The sequence below is a fragment of the Arachis hypogaea genome, chromosome 5 (genome assembly GCF_003086295.3).
Source record: "Arachis hypogaea cultivar Tifrunner chromosome 5, arahy.Tifrunner.gnm2.J5K5, whole genome shotgun sequence".
Lineage (NCBI taxonomy): Eukaryota > Viridiplantae > Streptophyta > Magnoliopsida > Fabales > Fabaceae > Arachis > Arachis hypogaea.
The window spans coordinates 36,959,811-36,975,799 of record NC_092040.1 but is presented as its reverse complement, the minus strand read 5'-3'; the positions used below and the strand labels follow the sequence as shown (position 1 = coordinate 36,975,799).

Sequence of the window (15,989 nt, the reverse complement as noted above, 5' to 3'; positions counted from 1 at the left end):
TGGGATAACTTTGGAGCTATGTATATATCTATATATGAATACTCCAGCTGACCTTGACTTCACAAGTCGAGTATGGAGTTTGATATTTTGTATCTTTTGGTATTCTGCTCTTTATGTATATAAGTTTTATCATTCCTTTTATCTGGTTATCTTTTTACGTGTGTGATGCGCTTTTCTTTTAGCGGTTTTTGTTTAAGTTTTTCTTCAAGACTCCTAATTACGAATTCTTTCAACTATATATATATATTACCTTAGAAGTCGCAATACATCACCACCTCTATTTTATGATTTAAGTATAAAGCTCTATATAGTAAAGTATTACACTGAAGGCTAGAATTTTTTTTTCGGATCAGATTAAGAGATTAGTAGGAGATTGAATTTAGGCTTGGGCAAGAGTCTAGGAATAGAGTTTGTTTTAGGGATCTAATTATATTTTTAAATTTTTAAGAATTTAAATATCTGTAAAATAAAAAATCAAAAATATATTTATTTTTTTCTCAAAATATTCTAGCACGATTCAGTTTAAATTATATAAATTAATCGGATCTAATAATTATAATATGGACAATTAAATTTATTATTAATACTATAATAAATTAATTTTATTCTAATTTATTTAAAAATAAATTATTAATCGATTTAATAAATACGTGTTGTAACACATGTAAGGTCTTAAAAAAAACATTCTTTGCGTCTTTATCAAAGTGACTCGTATAATATACCTTAACATTAACAATTAACCAATCCTTGTTCACCACCAACTACTCTGACTTTTCCTGTTGGCTCATGGCTGCAATGACTTCTATTTCCGTAGCCAAGGCTGATGACGAAGAGGTTACCATTCATATCCCAAACCTTGTGAAGGTTTTCAAGGACGGGTCCATTGAGCGCCTCCAAAGCTCTCCACTTGTTCCACCTTCGACTCTTGGATCAGTTTCTTCCAAAGACATCGTCATCTCCAGCAACCCCTCCATCTCCGCGCGTCTATACCTTCCAACAAAGCTCATCCACCACCACGACGCCCACAAAGTCCCCATCTTGGTGTACTTCCACGGCGGAGCCTTCTTCTTTGAATCTGCCTTCAACGAGCGCCACCACAACTACTTCAACTTGTTCCTCTCCAAAGCAGAAGCAGACATCTTAGTTGTCTCTGTTGACTACAGGCTGGCACCGGAGATCCCTCTCCCCGCAGCATATCATGATTGCTGGCAAGCACTCAAATGGGTGGCTTCCACTGATTCTGATCCATGGATCCTCAACCATGGCGATTTCCAAAGAGTGTTCCTCGGCGGCGACAGTGCCGGTGCTAACCTTGTTCACAACGTTGCTTTGCGTGCTGGTGCTGAAGCTCTACCTAACGGGGTCAAAGTGTTGGGTGCTTTTCTCTCTCAGCCATACTTCTTGAGCACAAAACCCATCGGATCTGAAGCAGTGGAAGGGCACGAGGAGAGTCCACCGTATGTGGTGTGGGGTTTGGTGTATCCGAATGCGCCAGGCGGGTTGGATAACCCACTGATCAATCCCTTGGCCCCTGAGGCTCCCAGCTTGGCTACTCTTGGGTGCTCCAAGATAATAGTTTGCGTTGCTGAAAAGGATTCATTAAGGGACAGAGGGGTTTGGTACTATCAAGCTGTTAAGAACAGTGGGTGGCATGGTCATCTGGAACTCTACGAAGCTGAACACGAGGACCATGTTTTTAACATTCACACTCCCGAATCCGAAAATGCTTTGAAACTCATGAAACGCTTGGCTCACTTTATCCTTCACTGAATCTTATAACGTGTCTTCTTCTTCTTAGTTACATATTACAGGCATGCTACTGAAAATTAAAATTAAGGGATGTATTGCAATTTGTGTGCTAGTGAGTAATTTTGCATTTGCCAAAGTTTCTTTCATAATACTCGATAATTAAAGTGATGGGTATGCAAGTTCTTGCCTTAAGTGTTGGTGTCTAATGTCTATACCTCTCAACGCAATTCTCCGTTTGAATTTTCAAATTTCAACTATCGTTTATTTTCTCTTTCAATGTAAGTTTCTGGTGGTTGTAGTCATCTTATCTAATTATCTAATAATAATAAAAAAAGTTTAGGAGCTAATAATTTTGTTAAATTCTGGTTAATATGTAAAAAAAAAAAAAATAAGTTATTGAATAAAATTTTATACTAATCTCATACCATTAAAATTATCTTAATAACTATTTAATGATTATAAATCACAAAAATTACTTATCTAGTATTTTTCGTAATAATAATAGAAACAATGAAAATATTACACCCTTATCTGAAGGATGATGGGTCTATGATTAATAATATTTGGTTCTGATTCCCTGGGCCCCGCCCTAAAGTTTTTTATCTTTTTCCTCCTTCACCACAACAAACATGAGTTGCCCTTGCATCCGACATAAATTTATTTCTGCGTTTTTAATACCAAATTCTAATTATTATTAAATTTACATATTATATATAACTATCTTTAAAAAATTTTAAAATTTTTTTATTTTTTATAATCATTTTTAGTCATTAATTTAATTTTTTAATTTAATAACATATTTTTAATTTATATTTTTAAATATTAATAATTAATTAATAACAAAAAAAATAAATTTTGATAGTCGTTTGAATATTTCTCAAAAAAAAAAAAAAGCTCAGCTTAACAAAGAAAAGATATTTGAGTTGAAGAAGACGACTCATTGAAAAGACGTGATAAAAAAAAACCATTAAAAGGAAAACTTTAGCTAGGTGAATTTGACTTGCAATCCTCTGAAAGTCAATTTTGCAGAAAAAGGGTTTATCTTGGGTAGGAATTCGGCAGATCTTGCGTGTCACTGTCACGTTTTGCACTTAACAATAATAAGTTTTGATATCCCTCTAAAAATAATAAGTTTTGCAATCCCTTTGAAGATTTGTACCAAAGTACATTACCTATTTAATCAAATGAATAATAAGATCAGACTGGTGTTAATTATATTATCATTTTACACTTAACAAAGAGAAAAACTTCCTTTTAAATATATATTTTTTAAGTTAAACACAAAGAAGGAAGCTGAAAGTGGAAAGATATCTATCTATATATGACAACAATAGTAACTCCCTTCAATAATCAATAATGTTTAAAAAGAGCCGGTTGTTACTTCTAATTAGGTGGTTACCGCAAGCAGCGGCAAATATATATGTGAGCCGTTAATATATACATGCGAAACTTGTATTACAAATCAAAATTTGATTGCACCATTTTACTGCTCCCACATTTTGTGCTTCATTACGCTTTCTCCTGCATACTATCATCCTCGCTTGCTTCCCTTTGCATATAGTCTCATCAGTTCAGAATCAAACAGATCGCTCGATTACATTTTTAAAGGCAAGATTTGTGGGCTAGCCAACTTACTAAGTATATGTTTTCTTTTCTGTTGTTTACTTTTGCTGACCGACCAAACACTTTCCATTGTTTGATCTTCCTGTTTTACTCCTTTTTGGATTTTTCAAACCGACTATCATGCCACTTAAAACTATAAAATCAAAATACGTCTTTCCACGCTATTCATTTGTAATTCACCCCATTTATGATTTTTATGTCACTTTATTTGGCCTGCAGTTTATTCTTTCGTTTGCCGCTTTACCTTAATACTATATATCATTGGAAACTGTATTATTATGTTAACATAAATTATTATAGATTATACTCATCATAGTTTATTATATAATTTACCCTGTAGTCCTGTACAATGTTGGCTTAGTCAAATTATTTAAACTTCAGAGTACGTGTGTCCAACTTTTCATGCGTTTAAAGGAAGGAAGAGGGAAAACAATAATAAAGATTGTTAACGTTTAATTGAATATTTAATATTTTCAAGTTTTATCCCCAATTTCAAGAAGAATAAAGGCTTCTGCCTTCTGGTTAGTGTAACACCTGTTCCTGCATGTTGTAGGTCTGATTGCAATGGCAATGGATGGTGTGGAGTGGAACTTCCTTAAAGGACCTATTTCAATAAAGTTATGGCCTCTTAGTCAGAACACCAGAGATGAGATTGTGAAGCGAATAACCAAGCACCTGAGCACTAATAAGTCTATTTTCACGCAGAATTTTGGGACATTGGATATGGAAGAGGCCATGAAGAAGGCCAAAGGAATTGAAGATGCGTCTTTTGCCATAGCAAGCCTTCACCATGAGACACAACCTGATGGTGATGGAAGTTATGCAGTCAAGCTTTATGCCAAACAATGTAGTAAGCTTGAACTAGAGCTTCTGACAACACTATCTTGCAAAAGTAGTAACTGGTGACACTGAGACTTGATGAATCTGACTTTATTGCTGGAAGACCACAATTGCTGAAGGAGAACTCGTATCCAAGATGAAGCAACTTCAACTCTCTGCTTCGCAATCGTGTTTCTACAATACTTTCTTTAATTTGTACTACTTTTAAGGTTATCGGCTGTTTCCATGTTTACTTTGTTATCTTTTTCGGTGTTTATAATTTCATAAGATTGTAGTATTTGCAGTACCAACCCTTTAGTCTTATCTGATAAATTATTAAATTAGTGTAGAAGTGGATATCTAGAGTTTCAGTGTAACTGGTAAACATGCTAGTATGCACTATGCAAGGACCCAAAAGACTCTTATTAAAATATTATGGGACCTTCAACTCTGCTTTATCAATTTCATATTGGAAAATTCTATGGTGTTGACAGTGAAAATCACAATGTGATGCTATCACTAGGTGTAGCACAATAAGGTGGTAATTAATAATGACGAGAATATGAGATTATAATTTGTATGAATAAATCAGCAAAATCTTTAATAATTAAAAAAAAATTGTGTACAGAGAAGGTGAACGTTGAACACTAAAGCACCCCCAAATGAACGTGACCTAACTTCTTCTAACCCAGTAAGTCAGTAACCCCCACGTCCCACCCCCTAACGGAAACTAGCCCCTCTCTTCTCGGTTCTCACAGTCTCGCTCTCTGCACCCCAGCGCCGGCGAGACCGTTCCTCCCACCACCTCCCAGCGCCGCCGAATCTTTCCTCCCACTGCTCCCAGGACCTCCTCGCGGACAGAGAGAGCACCACGAAAGCCCCAGCCACAGCCACAGCCAGCGCCCAGCAGCCCAGCACCACCCTCGCACAGTCGCACCCAGCAGGCCGCACCACGCCACCACCCAGCAGCGTTTCTGGCCACCCACAACACAACACCTCCCACCCAGTCACCGATTCAAGTCAGAGATGGAGCCCGAGCCACCGAGTCAGGTATGTAATTTGACTGAAATTGCTGTTCTGTTTGTTTTTCATTTTCAATTGCTGTTCTGTTGAATTACTGAAACTGCTTTGGTTTGTACTTTGTATTGTTGGTATTGTTGAATATCTGTTATCTGATAAAGTGATAATATCTAAAGATTTTATCTGAAACTGCTTCTGGTTTATTATTATTATTAGTTTTTCTGGAAAAATAATATAAAATAAAAAATTACTTTTGAAGTGATTTAGTATGATTTATCAAGTCTTAGAGGTTCTGGATCTTGATAGGAAGAGATTGAAATCAGTATGGTAAGATAAATTTGAATAATGAGAAAATGGAAGCAGATTTGAAGTATTAGATTACCTCCATCATTGTATCTGCTATCTTTTAATAGGTTTTGGTATTGACATCATGAAGGTAACATATAAATGGAGAAGTCTTGGAACTTGGGCGGTTAAGGTTATATTTCAATTGTGTCATCTGATGGTCACTACTGTTTGATTTGTACAATATGTAACAGATTTCTGTCTACCATGGTCTAGGTATAAAGGTGGACCAGCATTACCGAGGAAGTTGATCTCGCAGGGTGCTGCACAGAAGCAATATAGTGTTGAGGTTCACCCACTCATTTTGGAGTTGACTGGTGCCAGAGATAACAGTGTGTCAACTGTAAAATTAAGCAAAAAGGTACCAACTGATTTCATATGGGGTTGTCTTGTTGGTTTTGCGGTTATGTTGCACTAAGTACAGATGAGTATTGAATCCGTTAAAGTACGACACCTATTCAATTTTAAAAGCATATGTAATACACATTGGCATTATTATGTCAATGATATTCATCTTTTATCCAAAAAGAAAAAATACTGTTGAGTATTTTGTGAGGAAGACATTGGAACACTGACATTACTTGATAGCCTATTGCATGTAAAGAACATGATTTGCTATTATATGTAAAGTTCTTCTATTCTTTCTTATTAGCATATTTTCCAAGGCCATCTACTTTGGTTCTAACTTGGCATAATGTGATAATTGAAATGTTAGACCAACGTAGTTCTGATTATTGCTTTTCTGTTTCTCTGATATAATTTAGGCGAACATAAGGGACCTATATGAACTGGTGTGCAAAATCAAAGGAGTAGAACAGAAAAAGGTGCTTATTTATTTATTTTTATATTTTTTATTATGTGGTTATGTTTTGCTTTCTTTTTCCCTCATCTGTAATCAATAATGCTTTCCCCTTTTGTCTTTCTTTTCTTTTCCTGGTTAAAAATTATGTTAGGCCTGTATTTGGGATTACTTCAATTTAAACAAACATTCAGTGCTAGCTGTTTCAGACCAGACAAGTATGGTAGTATTTTTTTTGAATTGATTGAAAAAACCAAATAAACCGAACCAAATCAAATCGATTTTAATTGGTTTGGTTTGGTTTAGTTTAGATGGTCTCGCTAAAAAAACCGAACCAAACTGAACCGCAATTTAATTAGATGATCGGATCGGATGACCTTTCTCTCAAAAACCGAACCAAACCGCACCGCGAACACCTCTATTTCCAACTACATGGTAGACCTTGACTTGTTTGTTCTGGGTGAGTTATTTACTCCAATCGTTCTGATTCCTCTTTGTTTTTTCCTTGCCCTTCGTTTTCCCAATTTGCTTTGTTTGCCGGTTGATTATTACTCACGCTTCCTTGTCTCTGTCTTTATTATTGTTTTTGGTTTTAATTTTTATGCCCTCAAACTGTTTGATGAAATGTCACATTTATGCTTCCAAATACCGATGGTCTGGTCTGGTGAGTGATAGAATGCACTCATGTTTTCCCTTCCTTTTGATGCCTTGCGTATATCTAGCTCAGTGATGTTGATTGTTCTTCTAAAATTAACTAATTTTAGTTATTTATTTATTTTTAAGAAAAAAGTTGTAAGAACATTGTAGTTTGGTATGCTTGAGACCTATGTATATGTAGCACCAAATTGTGTAGTAGAGTAATAGAAATTGCTAATTTTTGTTAACATCAGGAGAAGCATTATTAAGAACTTTAAAAAGAGGTGGTAATGCGTTAGAGCAGTTAGTTTGTTCCGATGGGGTGGAGATCACGTTCCTACACTGGCCTCTTTCTGTCAGTAGTAAGGATTGCGAAGTCACATTCGGTGCCGGTCTCTCAAAAGTGGGTTTTATTCTGACTTTTTTGATGGATAATTGTTTATACATTTGTGTTTCAGTGAAATATTGGTCAAGTGTCACATATGTGTTGCTCTTTTGGTCTTTCCAGGTCCAAAGTATTTTATTATTCAGCTCCAGGTGTTTTAAAAGGTTGTTTTAGTAATGGTTATGTGATGAATTTTCAAGGTTAGATTCACAATCTCCCACTGATAAAATTCTTAATTCCTGTTCACTTCGACTGGATGGCAGTAGTTAATTACTATATGTAGCAATTTGTATATTCATGATTAAATTTTTGAAAGAATGTAGAAGTTCTGGCTTAGAATTTTTAAATTTGTATTTGGAGGATCACTAACTGAATGCTTCTTTATTTTCTTCAGTTTTAGAATTTTGTGATTAAGAACATATCTCATTGATTTCCATGGAAGATTTGCATTGTTTTGCTATATATTGTGCATCTTTTAAGGTTTTTTCTTTTGGTAGAAAGTCGATAAATTGTGGACTAAATTCAGGTCTTGTGCAAACATAACGAATAAAAAGGGACTGCCCTAAAACATTGATTTTCTTTTCTTTACTTCACTGAAATTGGTTAGAAGACTCAATTTGATCTCGAACTTGTTTGTATGACTTACTAAGTCACTAGCAAATATTGAAGAGCTTCTTAATTCTTGCCTATAAGTTATTATTGAAAGTTCCAATAATAGCTTATAGTAACTATGTAAGAGTGACAGAGAGATAATAGATAATACTGTATGCATTTATACACTATTTTCTTTGGCAACGTGTCTACCATATTTAATGATAGAAATCCCAAATAATTTGTAAGCAGGATTAAACTTGATCCCTTACGTAGGAATTTGTTTTCCTCCTCAAGAACATGATATTATCATGTCCCTAAATAAAAGATGACAAAGCATGAATATCCATATATATATATATATATATATATATATATATATATATATATATATATATATATATATATATATTCCTTTTGTGTTATGGAAAACAAAGACAAAAAATTCCTCAAGAGGGGTCCTCCATGGACCTTGATACTGGTTCTGGTTGTACTATGATTAGATGAGATTTTATGAAAGATGAAATGAGTTCCTTTTTTCTATCCATGATTATTTATTTATTTATTATTCTTTTTTGTTGTGTTACATTGATAAATCTATTCACTACTTTGTTCTGCTTAACTAATGATCTGTATTTCCAGCAATTAGAACATATGCTCGAGGTGGACGCAAAGGTTATGATCTCTTTAGCAGCAGAAAACCAGGGAGTGCAGATTTCAGGAAAGCCTGGGCGAAGGAGATGGATGAAGATAACACTCTATGGACAGGAAGCGAAGATGAAACTGATGAAGAAAAGGACTCAAAGAGTCATCCTGATAAAGAGATTAGGAAGGCAAGACAGCAAGCTAAAGAACACGCAGATCTGATCAATGCCGATGACAGTGATGAGTTAAGAAGTGTTTGGTCTGACACCGATGAAGAGAAGACGCTGTGGACTGGTGATGAAATGGACAGTGATGATGACATTCCTACAGAAGCTTATCCAAATGAAAAAAGTGATAAGTACATAGATAAATTGTTTGAGTTTGATGAAATGCCGAAATATAGAACCATCTCAGAGATGTTGAAAGCCGAACAAGAACCGGAAGAGTTGTCACCAGGAAAGCAAGCTCGGAAGATTGCTGTTGAGAATGCTCTCAAGAAACTAAAGAAAGGTCCAGATGGGAGGTACACCAATGTATGGGAAGTAATGAGTGACTTGGACATTCTTATTGGAGCATTTGAGAATGTTGTTTCAGGTCCAGAGTATGCAGAGCTTCGACAAGGAGGGCCTAAACAATTGAATATGCAATTTTTCAAGGACATACGAGCACGTATGAGAGATCCAAATTACAAATTCTCACCTGAGTTGAAATTGAGACCAAAGAGTAAACTGGTTCCAAGAAAAAAATGGCAAAAAGCACAGGCTAGAAGGAGAAAAGCACAAAAGAGGTAAAAGCCAATGGGCTTACATTGTAGTTTACCTTTGTACTACTTATGCTACTTCTTTAAGGTAGTGTTTGTTTCCGGAGACTGGGATTGGGACTTAGTATTGTGTTTGGTGGCCAAAGACTGGAACTAAAATTTCAGTCCTGGAACACAAAATTCCCTTTAGTACGAGAAAATAGGAACATAGGGGACTGAAATTTTTGGGAATGGAGATAGAAACTTTGATAACATTTCCTTTCAAAAATACCCTCATTTAACTTTTCAAATTCCAAATCTACCTTTTAATCTCCGTATTTATGTTAAACTAAATATAATATGGAGACATAACTCAGTTCAATACATTTTATATCAAACACAATACAAAGACTTAATTTAGTCTCTGTTTTCGAGTCTCAATCTCCCTCCCAAACGTAGCCTAATAGATTAGAATACAACAACAACAAAGGCTTGTCCCATTAGGGTTGTTTCTGAGTTGGGTTTTACGGGAAAAAGGGAAGGAAAGGAAAGGCTTGTAGTGTTAAACTTTTAATTTTTTACATTACAATTCCCTTCTTTTCCTACTCTTCCCATCCCTCCAAAATGCCAGCTCGCAAACAACCCTCTTAGGCAGGGTCGGCTGCATAGTTTAGTCAATTTATAGTTAAACCTTTTTAATATTGGATGAGAATGATGTATACCAATGGATTAGATATTTCACTATTTAATCCATGCATGAATATTCTTAGTATACATATATACAGTGATGGAGAATTCTAGTAGTCATATTTAGTATGTATTATGTGTTTATTTTATTAGTCTTGAAGTCATGTCTCTCTTAGTTTTTAGCTCTTTGGAGTATATAATTTTATGGTTTCCAATGCTATGAAATTGAAATTCTAACCTATAGTAGCATCAGTATGTAGTCAAAACTGAAACAAATGTTAGTAAAGTGCCTAGTCTAGACTATAACAAATGTCTAGGATAATAATTGATGTATTCTACTAGACTAAATACATTAGGTGCGTTTGGTAATTGTTGAACACAAATAATTTGGAGTGAAGTAAAATTTCAATAAAAACAAATCAATTAGTGAGTCGGTATTTACTTAGATTTCGCTGTAAGAATTGTATGGTCATGCATGTAAGCAAGAAACTGGGTTGGTTTGTATACATGCTTAGTAGTACAAGCAATTAGTCCACACAATTCAATCTCTCTCACTTCCAAATCAGAATTCAGAACCTATACATACTTGATGTTATTCTTTCTTCAAAACATTCTACTTAATGATCTTGTCATTGAAGGTGGTTTGCAAATAGGAGGATGACAACTAGGGTTGTTCTCATAATTTTTACCAAATTCCATTCCCCCATATCCATATTGCTGTACAACAAGCACAGAAGAGTAGGAACCAAAGCTATTTGATGCCACTAAGTCCCCAGTAACACCTAGTTCAGGGAAATAAGTCCAATCCAACATTTCGGACAACACCCTTGAGTGCCTATCTTTCCCTTGTCCCAAAACATATAAATCATAGCGCTTTTGATCAAATTCATTAACCACTCTAGGGATATCATCATCACTTTCCACATATCTCTCTTCATACTTTATTGTATCCTTATTGTTCACTCCCATAATCCTAAAATTATTCACACAGCTATCATCCAACTCTCGTTCCTTATTCTTATCTAGCACTGCTGACAGTAGTTCCTCATGGACAGATTCCTTTTTTTTATCCTCCATTGCAGCTTGCCACACAAAATAATCCTCTCCATAATGAGTTGTATCCTATGGTGTCCTGCCATCCTCCACGCAATAGCCAAGGCTTTGCGATCATCAGGCCCCCAATGAATAACATGATGATGTGCAAATTGGCATTCAACAATGAATTAAGGCCACGATCAACGAAGAGCCCCACGGAGCATGGTGCATCTTTCATCACATTCTGGTTTATCTCGCCAAACACCTCTTTAGTTACCTCTAGGTTGCCTTCGGAGCTCCAGTGCTTGTGAAAAAAGGAAGGAGTACCAATGATGCTTGTTTCTCCATTGCTAGATTGTATATGTCACGGTTAATTCTTGCGAAAGGTGACATGATCATGCTGGTTTCAGCATGGTTGCCGCTATGCCAAAGAAATGGAAATGACTTGCTATGGTTTCATGTCCTCAAATGATTGTGATTGTGAGAATCCGAGCGAGATGCTCGAGTTGAGCAGAGACAAGGCTAGTGACACTACCTTTGAGCTCAACGAGTTGAACTGCTGTCACTTGCAAAGAGTAGACACTGATGCCACTTAAGGCCTCTAGGATATTCACCATTCCACTAGCATGGCGAGGATTGTGCACACAAACCAAGATTCGAACTTCTGTTTGAAACCCTAGGTTTTGTATGGTCCTTAGCATGTTCATCCTATAGGCTGTTTTTGGCCTGTAAATGACGTTGATTATTGGAGACACCATGAAAGTCATTATCAGAATAGTAAGCGTCATGATTGAGAATGCGTATGCACTTATAAGCTGAAATGGGGAAAAAAGAATAAATGCATGAGTGTATTGATCAATAAAGTGAAAGTCTTATAAAAATATAAAAAATGATAAAAATAAGTGTCATTTCTAAAGTATACTGTTATTTACGTATGACCATGACAATAGAAAGTGATAAAATTATCTCTATCTAGTTTCAAATAACTAAAATAGTAATGGGAGATAATTTATCTGATATAGAGAAGACAAACTATGAAGTATTTACAGAGCACATTACTCTTTTATGCTCTCACCATTAATCATGTGGCATTTTAGATGAACAATGAGTTGATGATATTATTAAGTGTGTTATATGGGTTGATCCAGATTTAGATCTTGTCACATCGAATATCAGTATTTGTATGTCTTTGCTGTCATTATATGAAATGGATTAATTTTTATTACAACTGTGATTCCATATACTTGAAACATTAATCTCAGATACCATTTGTCGTTTATACATTGAAGGAGTTAGACAAAAAAGCACAAGAGTTATATATATACTCAGAATAAACTACCGTTTTTTACTATAAAAGATTTAAGCACTGAAATTTTAATAATAAAAGATATAAATTGACTTGAGATCTATTAAAAAAAAAAGATTAGTTCAACAAATTTATTTAAAATAGATAATTTGTTGGGTAGTTTTGTCAAATGATTTAGATAGTTTTGTTGAACTAGCTCAATTATAAAAATGAATCAATTTATAGTTTTCATGATTAGAGTCATTACTATTTGAATTTTTCATGATAAGAAACAATAATTTATAGTCAAAGTTATTCAAACTATGTCCAACAATGCTATATATAATCAAGATTAGATGAACAGAAAAAATATATAGCATTTTTCTAGTCAATTTAACCACCTTATTATCCCATGCAATGTTGAGCACTATGAGTGACAAGACGCCTTTGGTGTTCATAAGCAACCCAAAAGCCAAACTCTCTCTGAAAGGCATACCATAGTAGCGAGTAACTGCAAATGTTGTAACAATCTTTGTGAGGATAGACAAGATCACTATAACAACAAAACCCAAATCTACAGTCTGCAAAACCTTAACTACATTGCACCTCAAGCCACCACTGAAAAAGAACAAGGGTGCTAAGTATCTAGATCCAAAATCATCCGATCTCTCCACCAACATCTCGGTGAAGCTTCCTCATGGAATGGCAAGTCCGTAAATCAACGCCCCGACAAGGGGATTCACACCGAGGACATTGGTAAGCCCCGTGCAAGCGAAAAGCCCCATGATCACAAATGACAACTGGTAATTGGTCCAATCATGCTTGTTTGGTTTCTTGGCCACTATCTTTTCTAGCAAAGGGCGCAACACAAAGTGGCTTAAGAGAATAAAAGCTATGACACACAGTATTGAGAAAATTGCTCTATAACCATTAACAAGAAATGGAAACACCAATGCAAACATAATCCAATTATAGAAGTCATTGTGTGTTGCTACTTTTAATGCCAATTTTCCAAGCCTAGTGTAGAGAAGTTTAAGGTCCACAAGAATGTTTGCACGAACAGGGAACCTGTGATACTAAGAACCATAGACCATATAAAATAGCATTGGGGTCTATTATACTCGTATGTTTCAACATAATTTTTTAAGAATTTCTTGTCCACTATTATTACCAAAGAATAAATTCCAGTTCCCAATATCATTGGAATCAGAGGGCTGCAAATTGCAATTATTGTGGGCTTCTTAGGTGCTCTTAAAACAAAATCTAAGTTCATCTCAAGCCCAGCCATGAAAGACATATTCATCACTACTTGTTGGTGATTATGATACTAAAGAAATAGGAAAATTCATTATGAGAATGACAGAAAACCAAACAAGCCACATATAAAGATTATCAAACAAGTAGCAGAGTTCAAACAAGCAATGGAGAAAGCCTTACTTGAAGAGGCAGTCGAATAAGTGGAGAGAGGCACACATTCGGTGGGAACCACCTCCAACAGGCTGGGCAAAAATTAACATCGATGAGACTCAGCAAAGACTCAACGGCAGGGCGGGATGTGGCGATCTCATTCGGAATGATGAGAAGAAGTGGGTGACGGGGTTCACTCACAACATTGGATGCGGAACAGCTTTCAAGGCAGAACTATGGGGGATCGTTCAAGGCCTGAACCTAATCTGGGAGTTGGGGTTGAAGCAAGTGATTCTGGAGAGTGACTCTAGTGTTGTCATTAACCTGGTAAATAGAGAAAAATGTCATGAGAAACATCTCAACTCTCTAGTAAAAAAAATTTCTGGGATGAAAAGAAGAAACTAAAGAGTCCTTTTTGTACATACATATAGAGAAGGTAATAGGAGTGCTGGTTTCCTAGCAAAAATGAGTATACAGTTGGAGGAGGGTTTTTTGTTTTGGGATAATCCTCCTGCAGATTTAGTTGCTATCCTCTTGGAGGATGTTAGAGGGGCTACCTTACCCCGCCTTATTTGTAATTAATTTTCTCTTCTTTGGATTTTAGTCTCGTTTCAATACCAAAAAAAAAAAACTTACTCCCTCCCAGTTGAAATATTAAACTTAGCAACGTACCTGCCTATTGCAATAAAATATAAATTAATTTGGCCTAATTAGTAGAAGGCAAATAGGATTTTTTATTTTATTAAATAAAATAAATGTAATATTTATCAAAATAAATATTTTTACGAGTATTTACCGATTTAAATTCCCTTACCATATCTCGTTTACAGTGTAAACGAGCTAATTTTTCACGTATTTCGTTTACAGTGTAAACAAAATATGGCAAGTCAGGCTGACACGTGTATACAACGAGATATATGTATAAGACAAATATTCAACATCTATAAAAGAATGTGTAACCCTTGGTATTCTTCACACACATTTCATATCATTTTTCTGTCTCCGTTTTCTCTCAAAAACAAAGCTGAATGGCCAGTAACAATCCATTCATAGTTGTGCTTCTTTATCCTAATTGTCGTATGAAAAATGGCGACAACGGGTGATATTTGAGTGTCAGAATCCGATATTGTTTCGCACTCAGCGTGTGGAGACGTTGTCGGATTTGAAGAGTTTGATATTGAGCAAACTCGGTGGGATACAAGCGAGGGAAATCGGAAGGGTGGCGTATAGGTTGTTGGCACCCATGGAAAATGGAGTCTTCCAGTTTCGACTATTTAGACTTCATGGGGACGAGCATGTGTGACTGATGTTCGACATTCATGGGAGGATCATGTGTGAACAAGTAATGGAGTTGTCCGCCGAGGTAGGTCACGGTGGTAGTGGGAGTTCCGTACACGAAACCTATGTGCAGGACGACCGACCTCTCGCACCACTGCCCATTCATGTCGCGATTCTGGAGCATGAGGCAGAGGAGGGTGAGGAGGAGTCGAACGAGGATTACGTGGGGGACAGTGTGGACAGTGAGTCTTTCGATGGTGGCGATGAGGATGAGTTTGTGCCGGAGACACCTGCAGGGGCTGTGCCGCGCCATGTGCTGCCTCCACCTCACCCGATTCTGACGCTATCGGCTATGCCAAGTCACTATCACAGTCTAGATCAGACGCGATGCATGAGAGGATCCCAATTTCTGATACCTGTGAAGTGGATTACAACCTATAGGGCGGTGTGGAATTTTGGGTCGGACACAGGTTCAGAAGCCGAGAGGTAGTGCTTCAAGGTGTGAAGAACTGGGGTTCGGAACTAAGCTGTAAACGACTTCTATATATAGGCACGTACAAGCCATATCTTGTTTATAGTGTAAACGATATGACAATGCGTATATCTCGTTTACACTCAGACGTGCCATATCTCGTGTACAGTGTAAACGAGATATACCCATTGTCATCTCGTTTACATTGTAAACGAGATATGACAAGAAAATTTAAATCGATAAATTCTCGTAAACATATTTATTTTGGTTAATATTATATTTATTTTATTTAATAAAATAAAAAATCCTTGTTCTAAGTGATTCTTAAAGCAAAAAATGATATCACACTATTTCTTCACAACAATGGGCACTATTAATACACATACAATATTCTTCTCCAAATGTGTATTAACCTCCGAATTTTTTAGAGACACCGATTATAATTATACATTGAAGTAATTTCATCTTCAAGAA

General features: G+C 35.9%; 2 protein-coding genes and 1 long non-coding RNA gene across 14 annotated transcripts; 2 read left to right on the top strand and 1 right to left on the bottom strand.

The window, feature by feature from the left end:
- The first annotated feature begins 556 nt into the window (after nucleotides 1-556).
- Nucleotides 557-1,941, top strand: LOC112801246 (2-hydroxyisoflavanone dehydratase). Its single transcript, XM_025843879.3, has one exon. It carries the CDS (start codon nucleotides 787-789, stop codon nucleotides 1,768-1,770), a length of 984 nt encoding a protein of 327 aa, XP_025699664.1. The 5' UTR covers nucleotides 557-786; the 3' UTR covers nucleotides 1,771-1,941.
- Nucleotides 1,942-4,448: 2,507 nt separating this feature from the next.
- LOC112801245 (uncharacterized) lies at nucleotides 4,449-10,158 on the top strand. 12 transcript variants are annotated; one of them, XM_025843870.3, is made up of 8 exons: nucleotides 4,769-5,241; nucleotides 5,773-5,917; nucleotides 6,321-6,380; nucleotides 6,510-6,573; nucleotides 6,715-6,815; nucleotides 7,246-7,394; nucleotides 7,500-7,576; nucleotides 8,610-10,158. In XM_025843870.3, exons 6-8 carry the CDS (start codon nucleotides 7,309-7,311, stop codon nucleotides 9,401-9,403), a joined length of 957 nt encoding a protein of 318 aa, XP_025699655.1. In that variant the 5' UTR covers nucleotides 4,769-5,241; nucleotides 5,773-5,917; nucleotides 6,321-6,380; nucleotides 6,510-6,573; nucleotides 6,715-6,815; nucleotides 7,246-7,308; the 3' UTR covers nucleotides 9,404-10,158. The 12 variants fall into 12 exon arrangements, with proteins under 12 accessions (XP_025699662.1, XP_072093226.1, XP_072093225.1 ...); XM_025843871.3 differs by lacking the exons at nucleotides 6,510-6,573; nucleotides 6,715-6,815 and adding an exon at nucleotides 5,648-5,689 and having other exon boundaries at nucleotides 4,814-5,241; XM_025843872.3 differs by lacking the exons at nucleotides 6,510-6,573; nucleotides 6,715-6,815 and adding an exon at nucleotides 5,625-5,689 and having other exon boundaries at nucleotides 4,831-5,241.
- A 292-nt stretch (nucleotides 10,159-10,450) lies between these two features.
- LOC114927762 (uncharacterized) lies at nucleotides 10,451-14,335 on the bottom strand. The gene is made up of 4 exons (XR_011882000.1): nucleotides 14,191-14,335; nucleotides 13,796-14,089; nucleotides 12,760-12,869; nucleotides 10,451-11,888 (listed from the first exon to the last, which is right to left on the bottom strand). It is a non-coding gene; the product is annotated as an uncharacterized lncRNA (long non-coding RNA).
- Nucleotides 14,336-15,989: the final 1,654 nt, after the last annotated feature.

Excerpts from the sequence above, each read along its gene's own strand:
- LOC112801246 (XM_025843879.3), top strand. The coding sequence starts at position 787 with ATGGCTGCAATGACTTCTATTTCCGTAGCCAAGGCTGATGACGAAGAG.
- LOC112801245 (XM_025843870.3), top strand. The coding sequence starts at position 7,309 with ATGGGGTGGAGATCACGTTCCTACACTGGCCTCTTTCTGTCAGTAGTA. Across the intron at positions 7,395-7,499 it reads TCGGTGCCGGTCTCTCAAAA|GTCCAAAGTATTTTATTATT; the intron begins GTGGGTTTTATT and ends TGGTCTTTCCAG. Across the intron at positions 7,577-8,609 it reads TTATGTGATGAATTTTCAAG|CAATTAGAACATATGCTCGA; the intron begins GTTAGATTCACA and ends CTGTATTTCCAG.